This window comes from Haemaphysalis longicornis, unplaced genomic scaffold, assembly GCF_048455015.1.
Source record: "Haemaphysalis longicornis isolate Haplotype H1 unplaced genomic scaffold, Haemaphysalis longicornis Haplotype H1 scaffold_3, whole genome shotgun sequence".
In the NCBI taxonomy this organism is placed as follows: domain Eukaryota; kingdom Metazoa; phylum Arthropoda; class Arachnida; order Ixodida; family Ixodidae; genus Haemaphysalis; species Haemaphysalis longicornis.
In genome coordinates, this window is record NW_027526335.1 from 232457773 (window position 1) to 232470771 (window position 12999).

Sequence of the window (12999 nt, forward strand, 5' to 3'; positions counted from 1 at the left end):
TTTGGGAATCGATGGTATTGGAGCACAACGGCTATTTCTTGAAATAACCGTGACGTAATAGTGCACTCTTGATTTAATTAATTTTTTACGAGCGTATAAACATCAGAAAGCTACAAAAAACATCTTTTGTGTGTGTGTGCGTTTACACAGTCGCACGTACCGTATAATGCGGAATATAGGTCGAGATTTTTTACAGAAAAATTTGCCGAAAAGTCACCCCTCGACCTACAGTCAAATCCCGCTACAACGAAATTGACGGGACGTGCGAAAAATTTCGTTGAAGCGAAAATTCGTTGAGGCGAAATCTGCCCCAACACACCACGGAAAGGCCAGAAAAATAGCCCCGAGCGTTTCCGCAACATTAGCAGCATAATACAATGTTCAGAAAAAGGAGTGACGCGCAATAACTCATGTTTATTTGGATAACAAACATACCAATGGTTATCTGTTTTTTCACCACCCAAAGAACGCGTTACGGAGGGGGGTGAAGATATGCAGGCGCAAAACGTATCGCTGTACAACAAGGCGTGTTCACCGAGCTGATTACTTGCAGATAGCTGCTAGGCCGTGGGAAGCCCCCCTCTCGCTTGTGGCAGGAGCAGTGCCGTTATCTTATCCTCTGACAGGGCACGGCAGCAACTGACCTTGGCAGGCAAGACGCGCGCGCTTGCATTTAACAGGACCGCGCGCTCGCGACTAAGATAGGATGACTAGGCTTCAAGACCAAACGCGCAAACATGATTTTTGCTCTTGGCTATGAAGAATGGTAGAAGGAAAACGGCAATGACAGCTGCTCACAACGCATACATGACGGCACCGCGCCAGCAGCGGAGCACATTCATGCAATTTCAACTGGATACGGATTGGCTGTAGCTCTGGGGCTCCGCCTTGGCGAAGCGGGCCTGCGCCTCGTGTAAAGACGGCCAGCCACATCGTTATCACCATCAAGCAATGGCGTGCGCCTATGATGAGTTTTTTTTTGTTTTGTTTTGGGTGGCGGTGTGGTCGCAACGCGCATTTTCGGTGAAACTAAGCGTCCTGAATGTATAAAAAGTTACAGATAGCTGGCGCTATGCTTATTTTATTGCCAAATAATTGTTCAAACCCAGCCCAAATCATCGAAAATTTCGTTGAAGCGAAAGCAAGCCTGACAAATGGTTCGTTGTGGCGAGGACTTTGTTGCATTGACTTCTATGGCTAGCTGACGGGGAATTGGAAATATTTCGTTGAAGCGGAAATTTCGTTGAAGCGGTGTTCGTTGTAGCGGGGTTCGACTGTATATTCCAGTCACTGGCAGTTGTCATCTGGCGACCGGGCAGCCCATCGAGCCCATCCAAACCCCAAAGGCACCATCGCCACCACCATCAATCGGACGCGACGCCATCTTTGTTTTGTTGCTTATCTCGCTGTCGGCGAATGTGTGCGTGCTATTTTCTTCTTGCTCAAAATGAGTTTAGGCACTTGGTGCCGGTTTACAGCAGCATTTAAAAGAAAAGTTGGGGGTTTTCCAAGGCCAATGACGTGTCCGCCTTGCACCAGTTCGGTATCACCAAAAGAAGTGTTGCTAGAGCTGAAGGGGCAGCTCTCGGTATGCAACGCTCGGAAGGCCTCGTTTCATGGGCGCTGCTCTCTTCACCTGTGCTGCTGTACAAAGGGGCAAATTTTGTCCGCTAGGGTCGTGCGATGTCTCTACGAATGGATAGCCCACGATGTTTGCTGACCGCCTGCACAGACTGGCTGTCGCTCCAGTCTGCACACGAGTGTCCCATGCTTTGCGCTCGCTTCACGATGACATGGTCTTGCGAGTGTTGAAGAAGTGCCGCATAAGCAATTCCCTGGTCTGCACCGAGGACGAACTGCTGTGTGGGCGACAGCGAGCCAGAAGCAGTCGTCCGACGTTGCTTCAGACAGTTTTAAAGGATTAATCTGAGACGAAATAAGTTATAGTCTCAATAAAACAATGGTTGGTACCTAATTATTCTTTTTGCATTTTTCGGCTAAAAGGTAAGGGGGTCGACCTACATTCCACCTCGACGTATATTCCGCATTATACGGTATTTGTTTTATCCCGGAGTGTACACTTACACACCGCGCCAAACCGGGCTTGACACTCCTCCGTTCTCGGCGGAAGGATACAGTGAGCGCAGGAGCAACGACGCTTCCAGTGTGATCACTCAGCGCTCCGTGTCTGGTGATCATCAGTTTTCTTTGCATTTGCTTTCTTAGACGCTGTACCCGAAAGGATTTTTTGCACCATCTGTGTGTCGAGCGTAGCCTCGACGTTGCTTCAGTTATGAGGTGGTAACGAACGCCGCGCCAAGGGAGCGCCGCGCCGACGACAAAGGCAGAGCTCCGCACGCAGCGCTTGGACGACGCCGGGCACTGCTCGTGATCACGAGGCGCACACGCAAGTGCGCTCACGTGGGCTGAATAAATCAGTTCAAGCCCAAACGCTGTCGCAGCTGATTCTCTGCGCCGGTCGCGACATGCGCATCCCGTAACGACAACTCCTGCCAAAGAGTTTCATTTCATTGCTTCCCATCAAGTCATGATCGCAGGAAAGTGTGGCTTGCTGCACCGGCCTTCTGAATGAACCTGTTGCCTAGTGTCCTTAGCACGCTTTACCGTTTACCGTGTTAAATGAAGCAAGAGTAGCCGTTTGCCGCTGAAAACGAAAGGATTGCACTCTGCGGTTTCTGCATTCCGGCTCTGCCAAGTAGCGACATCTGGCGAATTTGTCTCAAAGCAAATGACACAAAAGTTTGTTGCCCAGAACTGTTTGCTTACGCTTGAAATAGCTTGAATCTTGGACGTTTTAGATTGAACTCTCACAATACAATAATTTTCTTTTAAAAGAGCCGTAGACTTCTGCTGTAGAGCTTAAAAAATAGAAAACATGACGTTGACGCCGCCATCTAGTGGGGACAATTAGGACCAAGTATTGCATTAACCAGAATTCACGCCTCCGCGAAATATTTCGATATAAAATGAGTAAGATATATTGTAATGATTCCGCAGTTGCCTATATTACCTTGCCCAACACGATTTTAAAAGCATAAAAGAGCTCATCTGAACCATTGGAAGCGTGGGAGGCTGAAGTAGGGGCGGAGATTTTGCTCGCTCATTCTGAAAAAATTGTCATTTATCGTGCTCCTGATCATCATTTAGCAAGAATGTAGTAAACAACATCAACTAAGATTGCTTGCATGAAGTGCCAAGCGCAGCGCATTTGCTGTGCCGTAAAGTTCCGAAAGTGCATACATCTGATTTTTCCCCACGCCAAGACGCCTCTTCACAGCTTTCAGGCTACCTCCATTCTTTACAGTGTATTCGATCCTCTCCATATTATACTTCCGTATGTCAGCTGTCTTACGCTTATTGATTAACTGCGAAAGCTCCGGTAGTTCTATTCTGTCAGCTGCGGTAGAGATTGTCATGGTTTGCCGTTTCCTAATTAGATCTTTCGTCTCCTGTGAAAGTTTGCCAGTATCCTGTCTAGCCATAGTGCTCCCGACTTCTACTGCACACTCCGTGATAATACGTGTAAGGTTGTCGCTGGCTTCCTGTGTCGTAAGCTCGGCTTCCTCGTTAAGAACTGAATATCGGTTCTGCAGCGCGATCCTGAATTCTTCTACTTTACGTCTTACTGTTAGCTCATTTATCGGCTTCTTTCGTACTAGCTTGTTGCGGTCCCTCCTCAAATCTAGCCTAATTCGAGATCTTACCATACAGTGGTCACTGCACCTTACCGTTCCGAGTACTTCCACATCCTGCACGACGCCAGGGTTATCGCATAATATGAAGTCTATTTCATTTTTGTGCTCCCCATTCGGGCTCCTCCAGGTCCACTTCCGACTCTCCCGTTTACAGAAGAAGGTATTCATTATGCGTAGGTTATTCCGTTCTGCAAACTCAACTAGTAGGTCCCCCCTGCTATTTCTACAGCCCAGACCATAGTTCCCAACTGCCTTGTCTCCAGCCTGATTCTTGCCTACTTGAGCATTGAAGTCCCCCATAACTACGGTATACTGTGTTTTTACTTTAGCCATTGCCGATTCCACATCTTCATAGAAGCGTTCCACTACTTGGTCGTCGTGGCTGGATGTGGGCGCACAGCCCTGCACCACCTTGAGCTTGTACCTCTTATTGAGCCTAATTACAAGACCTGCTTCCCTTTTGTTAATGCTATAGTATTCTTCTATGTTGCCAGCTATGCTTTTATTGACTAGAAATCCCACTCCCAGTTCTCTTCTGTCCTCTAGGCCCCGGTAACATAAGATGTGTCCATTTTTCAGCACCGTAAAGGCTTCGCCTGCTCTTCTAACCTCGCTAAGCCCTATTACATCCCATTTAATGCCCTCTAATTCCTCGAACAACACCTCGAGACTTGCTTCGCTAGATAAGGTCCACGCGTTAAACGTTGCCAGGTTCAGATTCCATTGGCGACCTGTCCAGATCCAGGGATTCTTAGCACCCTCTGCTGCATCACAGGTCCGACCGCCGCCGTGGTCAGTTGCTTCGCAGCTGCTGGGGACTGAGGGCCGTGTGTTAATTGGCGTATTCATGGGAGGTTTTGACTCGGTCGAAACCTAGCTTTGACCGAGCATTTCACTCGGTCAAAACCCTAGCAGTCATTCAGGCATTACGGAACGAGGGGGTAGATGAGCATTATGTAAGAATACTAGACGATATTTACAATGGGTCCACAGCTACCATCATCCTCCATAAGGAGAGCAGTAAAATACCTATAAGGAAGGGTGTCAGACAAGGAGACACAATCTCTCCAATGTTATTCACAGCATGCTTACAAGAAGTATTCAGAACGTTGGATTGGGAACAGGTGGGAGTAAGGGTTAATGGAGAATACCTCAGTAACCTCAGATTTGCTGATGACGTTGTCTTGCTAAGCAACTCGGGGGACGAACTGCAAAGCACGCTTTCCGCACTGGACGAACAGAGTGAACCGTGGGCCTGAAAATTCATATTCAGAAAACTAAAGTAATGATCAATAACCTCGGGACAGCACAGCGGTTTGAGATAGGTGGCGAGATTGTGGAAGTGGTAAGCGAATATATCTACTTAGGCCAAGTTGTGACTCCAGATCCCAACCATGAGGCAGAAAAAATTAGAAGGATCAGAATGGGGTGGGGTGCATATGGCAGGCATTCTCAGATAATGAATAGCAGCCTACCATTGTCGCTAAAGAAGAAAGTGTATGACAGCTGCGTCTTACCGGTACTCACCTACGGGGCAGAAACTTGGAGGCTCACTAAGAGGGTTCAACTTAAATTGAGAACGACTCAGCGGGCATTGGAGCGTAAAATGATAGGTGTAACATTAAGGGACAAGAAGAGAGCGGAGTGGGTCAGGGAACAAACACGTGTTAGGGACATATTAGTAGAGATTAAGAAGAAGAAATGGACGTGGGCAGGGCATGTAATGCGAAGGCAAGATAACCGCTGGTCATTAAGGGTAAAAGAGTGGATCCCTAGAGAAGGCAAGCGCTGCAGGGGGCGGCAGAAAGTTAGATGGGCAGACGAGATTAAGAAGTTTGCGGGGATAAATTGGTTACAGTTGGCACAGGACCGCGGTAATTGGAGAATAATGGGATAGGCCTTTGCCCTGCAGTGGGCGTAAATAGGCTGATGATGATGATGATGAAAGTTCTGAAAGAACGCCCACCCAAATTTAAGTACAGTCATATCAAGTGAAAAATACGAGATGGGCGAACTTTCGGGTCAGGTGCGAAAAACTACGAAAAGGTGGCTGCACGGCCAACCAAAACTGCGGAGATGTCAAAAAAAAATTTGAGACTGGCCACCTTCCGGGTCAAGCGCGGAAAGGACGAATAAGGGACCGCATCTACACATGGGATGATTCGGGTTTGTTTTGTTCACTCATCGACGCTAAAGCCATCAATGTTATGGGGTGGGCACGTCTTTCAGTAAACTGAATGGCGATGTTTCGGGGGAGGGCGTTCTCTGGGAACTTTACGGTAATCTAATCAAGACGCGAGCGTACATTTCGCCGGCGCAGGGAGCTCGCTGTTACAGTCGCTAGAAATTCTATCCGCTGTATCGTTATGTAGCGACGGTAAAAATAAGTTACCATTCATGGAAACCCTCGCGCATGCAAGGTCGACTTCCGCAATCACCAGTGCCTCCTATTGGACGTGGGCAGTCCGTAAGTAGGCAGTCCGTAAGTCCGTAAGGACTGAAAAGGTAGCTTAAAAAAATAAAAGGGCGTCGTCGTCTCATGTGTGACCCACTCGCTGAAGTAACCATGGTAACGACGACGCTGTAAACCAACGACCGCCGCCGTCAAAAATCGCGGACATTCCAGCGGCCAACCATGAAATGAGTGCTTCACCTTGGATGAGGTCGGACTATGTCTCATCGCAAGCTGCCGAGCCAACAAATATTTCTGTCTCGTCGGGGTAATAACTTTTGTTAGCGTGAGCGAATATGCTTACTATTTTTGGAGTTGCTTCTACAAGAACTATAGAGTAGTTTTCTGACACAAACAAAAACACTTTGAAATCCATCTTAAGAGTGCGTGTTCCATTCGTTCGTTCAGCTTTTTGGCTTGGTTCTTTTCCGCCGCTATAGCAACAAAGATGGAGTAAAGGTTGTTGCGGTAGCAAAGAAGAGGCAAATCAGCTGCCATCAGTTCATTAAACTGAAGGTTGTGTACAGCTTTGCTATCATCAAGTCTTACGCGATGTGGGGATCCACTAGATCCCCTTCCCTCCTCCCGCGCCGCATGTGAAGTCACCTCGTGGTCGGCGCGCCGGCGGGCACCAACTGCCCCACCGCCGCTGTCGCTCCTCCTCACCCGGGAACCTGTCTTCTCTTCCCCGCACCTTGCGAGCGCGGTGTGTGCACTGCGCCGCTCTCTCTCTCTTGGCTCTCTTGCCCCACGGATAGGGGAGACGGGGGATGGAGGAGATTGGAGCCGGATAACCGGGGCGCTGCTTGTCCCAAGGTTGGCTCCTCTCCTCCCCGCCACACCGTTTGGCCGAGGCCTGCTTTTGGCCCTGCTCGGACGCGCAAGGTAGGCCTATCACGTGCAACCTAGGCTATTGCTGCCCGTTCGGGCGGGGCCTTAGGACGCGCGTCGGTACAGTGTAGTAGTTAACCCTGTCTTGGCGTTCATTACGGCTGTACCACTCGGCCAATAAATCTCCTGGTTCGTCCTGGCCCCTTGGAGCCTGTCGTCGCCTTTGTCGGTGAGTTGAACCCGTCGCGGCATCTCCCTCGTGGACCTCTCTGGGGCATTTCGGAAGGGTCATTTCCGGGCGTGGGGAAACACCCTGTATCCCCCTACGGCCCGCTTGGGCCCATCTAGCCCACAACGTTAGTGTGCGCTTCCTTCATTTTTTGTTTCTTTGTCTCACCAAATTGCGAACTTTTCGCACCGAAAGTGCCTATGACTTCGTTTCCCCATACAGCGAGTGCCAAGTTGTGTCAACAAAGTTCGTGTAAAATGCCCTGCAGCTCAAAATCCAGTGCAGGTATCTTGGAAATAAATCACACTGAAATTGGCCGCGAAGGCGACTCCACCATTACGCCTGCTTTCATTTGCCTGCCACAAATAGTTAGCTCAGAGGGAAGTTGCAAGCATTGCAGGATTCCAGCCTGCTGCTGTCAATACACGGCCTGAGGGGAGCATGGTGACCGAAAACGGCTCTGACGCTGCTGGAGTGCACAGCACTGTGGCGCCCAGTACAGGGGCTTTGTGATGGCCAAGGTGAAGGCGTCCACATAACCGAGCGAGTGAACGCACACGAGGGGGCGGGCGGCACACACTGCTAAGGCATCATCTCCCAACGCATCGGCACAGCTCAGTAGGTCTCACTGCCTTCCCCTCACACTTTCGCCATGCATTGCTGCCAAGGAGTGTCCTCCCCCTCACACTTTTGCCGGTACTCCTAATCTGTTTCTGGTTCATCAGAACCGCGTGACGTTTGTGCGGGAGGTTCAAACACGACTTGCAACAACATGCTTGACGGCAGCGAAGCGCTGCGAGATAATGGCAGACAGCACCATGCGTTCGCTCATTGCGCGATCGCTTCCTGAGACCAGCAGATGCGCCGTGACCAAGGAGACTGCAGTTCGTGCTGCGCTGTTGAAACTATCCCAAATGTGCAAACCAGGGCAGGCTCTGTGCCGTGCCAGGGGCTATCCCGACAGCAGCCCTCCTCACCACTTGTCGAGGAGCGAGCGGGTGATGCCCGAGCCGGGCATGAGCAGCACGCCGTCGGGGTCCCGCTCCCGGCTCACGGGGTCCTGCTTCTCGAGCCGCGTCCACTGCAGCGCCCGCAGCTGCCCCTCCGTCGCCTCCTCCACGGCCGGCGTGCAGTAGAAGTGCACCGAGTACCTGCGCGGGGGCCCCGATTGACACCACCGAGCGGGTGCGTTTACATAGCTACTCCAAATACTATCATCAGTCCCTGCACTAGTGACTGCAAATGGCATTCAGCCCCCCGCATCGTGTGGACACACACAACAGCTTGGTGCTCTTTTTCTCTCACCGCCCAACAATGGTCCATCACCGTATTTGTCTTTCCTGCCTGCTACGCATCCCCGTCCCAATTTCCTCACCCCACATTTTGGCAGAAACGATGCCGTCATGCATTCTGTTTGCTTTCCACGGACAGTGTCTGGCTGCGACAAGTTACTGGGCCCCATTCATTGTGAAGTAGGTACAGAATGAAACATCGTGTCCTATGTATGGTGCCGTTATTTCTGTTGTCGTACATATGAAGTGCCCTTCCTGCTTGGACCACCTATGGTCTGCAGAATGCACTAAATCAGCCTTTAACGCAATTTTAGCAGCTATTAACAGCTCATTCGTTCAAATAATTAGTTCCTCTTTTCTTTCTTTATGTGACCATTTATACCCATTACTGAGTGCCTTCCTCTTTGTTCTGCACTGCTGACCTTCAAGCCATCTTTTTCTACCAAATAATACTCACGATTGCAAACACCTGCATTTTTCCCCGCTGTTTGCCAGTCATGTGCGTTTTATTTCATAACCACGTTTCACTGTCTTTCCTGTTGATGTTCATCCCCACCCCTACAGTGAACTAGAATGTCTTGATCCAGTGGCGCGAACGGGAGCGCTCTGCCGCGTTCGGCTGAAGCAAAGCGCGTCTACCGCCGCCAGGGGCACCACTGCGCCTTCTCCGAAAACGGTACCGCGGTTGAACGGGCCGTTGCTTGGGGCGCTCGCCAGCTATTGCCGCTGCCGTTTTTTAGTGTGGTACAGTAATTAACCTTTATGGAAGAAAGATGCTCACTTTTGTTGTCCCTGTACCTTTCTAGGAACGTTTTGTTGCTTATCAGACCCGTTTGAGCCATCGGGCAACGGCTACAAACAAAGTAGCGCTGTGTCGTCTGCTAGCGGCACAGACGACACGAGGGGATGTGCGATGCGTTGGCGGCGCTCGGTCGGGCAGACTCTCCATCTGTTTATGGTCGAGGCCGGCCTTTCATTTTCTGCGTGTTTTATGTTTCCGTGATGTTCCCCTACAGAAGCAAGGGGTATCTAATCGTCAGAAAAATAGTTATTGCGAGTGCTGTCGAATAGAGGTTGGACAGGCGCCGGGTAGCCGCGATGTCAAAACGAAGGACGGACACCTATTCCCTTGCTCCGGGTTGTCACAGTGGTTACCCAGGTGCTCCCAAGGCGTCTTTGTTCGCCGCTCCAATGGACGATGAACTGCGCAAAAAGTGGGAACAAAATTGGGGAAGACTGGACAAACTCTTGACCATATCTTTCGCCGTCGGTGAGCGCCACTTTGGGCCCGAGTGCATATTGCGGGATTAAATCCACGTAATAAACGGCTGTGAAGTGCGACTTGCACGCGGGAAGCTGTCACTGGCTCCAGGTGCTGTACCTACCATCCTGCCTACTGTGCATCGAATTCTGTACAGAGCATGCAGGCGGAAGCCGCAAAAAAAAAGGCGGGCAAAAAAAAAAAAAAAAGAGTTCCAGTTTCGGCAGTCAGCAAGAAGCGACAAAGCTGAAGAGCTGAAAAAGATTAGGTGCGCCAGCCACACCCCGAGGCTTCTCTCTCTCCGCAGGGCTCATCAAATGAAGGCGCAAGTTCTGTGGAATGGGATACTTTCACAATTAGCCATCTTCAAGAAGTCAAGCTTCCTTCAAAGCTCTGGTGCCGGCTAAATTTTGCCGGCGATCAAAACGTTCTTTTCGCTACCACATCGATACGAAGAGAAGAAAAGCTAGAAGTTTTTCACGAGAAATCCGTGCTCTTCTATCCACATGATGACAAAGTGTCGGCGCGAACATTTTTTCGTAGTGTGTTATGCGGAAGCGGTGAAATAGATTCCCCAGCTAGCTGTTGCAAACAGTGTGCTGCAAGAAGCTGACAGCAGTTTGGCCTGCAAAGGGGCCATGACGGCTACGGCGTTTAGTGATGTATTGCACGTGCTAACGCAGCATTCAGCCCTAAGTGCCTGGGGAAAGCTTCCTCTAAAGGTAATTTGTTCATTGCAAACTTTGCTGCTGAAAAAATCAGCCGGGTGCTACTGGACGCGTGAATACTGGGTATAATTTGCTTCTGTAGAGGCAAATTCACGAGTAGGTTCATGCCGGGACTTTATTACAGTAAATACAAAAAAAGTAAATCCATTCGTAAAGAATTAAACATACCAGTTGTCCGCCGGCAGCACATCGAACGCGTACGCTCGTATCGATCATCTGCGCAGGTAGCAGACGACACCAAACAACACGATTTATAGCCGTTTCCCTACCGCTCAAACGGGCAGATTTGCAACAAAACGTTCCTAGCAAGGTACGGGGATGCCAGACGCCAGTAGCCTTTTTTTTTTTTTTGTAAAGGTTAATTACTACCCAACATCGGAACAACGACAGCCATAACAACTGCAGATCGCCTGAAGTACAGCGACTGCCGCGGCGGCGCCTTTCGAAGAGAGCGCAGCAGCGCCACCTGGTGTTTTCTACACAGAAGAGCACACCCCTTCCTCGCCGTTCGCGCCACTAGATCATTCTAGTTCACTATACCCACCCCCTTTATGCAATACCTGGAAAGGGGCCCTTAAAGAAAAAATACATGATGATGATGATGAACTGCTTGAAGGAACACTGAGGATAACTTACCCCCTTCCTTACTTGAAAGACTTACCCCTTGACAGCTGACCAATATTGACTTCACCAATATTAGAAAACTTTCAAATCTGCAGCTACACAATGTTAGCAGTGTGAATACTGATTTTTGTTCTCAAAGAGAATGCAAAGCAAACAATAATTTTGCCTAAACGGTTGCGAGTCAAAATGAGTACTTTCAGACCAAAGCGAGTATTTGGTGATTTCCAATAAGGAAGACGAACATTTCCAACTTTCCCTGCTCGCTTCAGCAACTACCGTATAAACCGGAATATAGGTCGAGTTTTTTTCCAAAAAGTCACCCCTCGTCTTATATACGGTGATTGGCAGAATGTAAATCATTGTCTGGCATCAATGTGCAAGCGTAGTCCTTCGCCATTGCAACGTTGGCCATCGCCCTTTGTGTCGGACTGCACTTTCGCACTATCAGGCCTTTATTTGCTTTTCGCTTTTCTCTAGTTTTTCGTCTTTTACTCGTCTATTGTGTGTACGTGCGTACATTTCTATACGTGTCTGTTCCGAGATGAGTGGCGGCAGTCGACGCCTGTTCGCCGCGGCATTTAAGCTGAAGGCGATTGAGTCGCCGAGCAGAATTGGAATGTGGCGGCGCAACGCCAGTTAGGCGTTTCGGAGAAAAGTGTGCGGTACTGGCGGAGCCAGAAAGCTAAGCTGTGCGCGTGCAACCCCCGGAACCAATCGTTCCGTGGATGTCAAGCGGTGCACCCCGAGTTGGAGAACAAAGTGGCGGACTTCGTCCGGGAACTTCGCTCACGATCGCTCCCGGTTACAGCGGAGGCCATCCGCGGACCGGCTCCGCGAACTGTACAGTCGCGTGCGATTTGAAGGTTATCGCACGAGCTTCGGCTGATAAAGACGATAACGCCTTCGCGTGGCAGTTTTCGGTGCGCCTGGGACCCAGTTTATGGCTTCTCCTTTCCCTCAATCGCTGTTCCTTCAAGCAGTCTTCGCTCCCGCAGCTAGTGAACCACCCTTTCCACTTTGTGATGATTTTGTGTGGTTGGAATCACGGGTGGGCTTTCTTCTTGGTTATCGTGAGCAGCAATAGCACCCACTGCTATAAGTGCCCACTATTTGCCGACAATGTGCTTGGGTGCACCTTTTCAGAAACTTCTGTAAGGTACGACAACGGGGATGTCGTTGCTGCGTGCACGATAAAAAAAGGTGGAAGGGGTTACTTGTTCTGCTGTGGGAGTGGTGACCGCTTGAATAAACAGCGCCCGAGGGAGAGAAGAATGCATAAACAAGGAACCAGGCGCAGCAAAACAAGCCACGTTGGGGCGTCATCATCGTGGCTGGTCGACGCTCGCGCGATTACCTTCAAATCGCACGCGACTGTACAATGAGTGGATAGCCGGCGACAACAAAAAGACCCATACGGGCGGCTGCCAAGACCATCCCTCGCAACCGCATCAAGCTGGGTGTCCTTCTCTTGGCAGTCGCTGCCCGACGACATGGTTGCACGAGCGTCTAGGAAGTGCTCCATCAGCAACGCGCCTGACGGCATGGAAGATGACAGTGAGAAGCAGTCATCCTTGGACGACTTTGAGAGCTCGGACGAGTGACTTTGGCAGGCATAGTGAGTGGCAGTGACGGACGGGCGTCAAAAATAAATCTGACATTGTGTGTGCGCTTCTGTGCCGAATTATTTTTTTTGTCAACTTTTCCCACTTCAAAATAGGGGGTCGACCTATATACCGGTTTATACGGTAGACTGTAGAAAAAAAGGGCTGGGTTAAAAGTGCTTCCACATTTTCCCGTGGCATAAAACAAGCACAAAGAAGCTATCCTGCCACTTTCTGGTTTGCTGACGGATTTAAACTTTGCTTC

General features: G+C 49.9%; 1 protein-coding gene across 3 annotated transcripts in view; it reads right to left on the reverse strand.

Annotated features, from left to right (window-relative positions):
- Positions 1 to 12999, reverse strand: part of LOC144176051 (proteasome assembly chaperone 2) — a 42473-nt gene that overhangs the window by 9751 nt on the left and 19723 nt on the right. For 2 of the 3 annotated variants that reach the window (XM_077705170.1, XM_077705171.1), the window contains exon 5: positions 8206 to 8379. The exons of the other annotated variant lie outside the window; for it this stretch is intronic. In XM_077705170.1, the coding sequence (XP_077561296.1) occupies positions 8206 to 8379 (174 nt within the window). The remainder of the gene's footprint in view (positions 1 to 8205; positions 8380 to 12999) is intronic. 3 annotated transcript variants of the gene reach the window in all.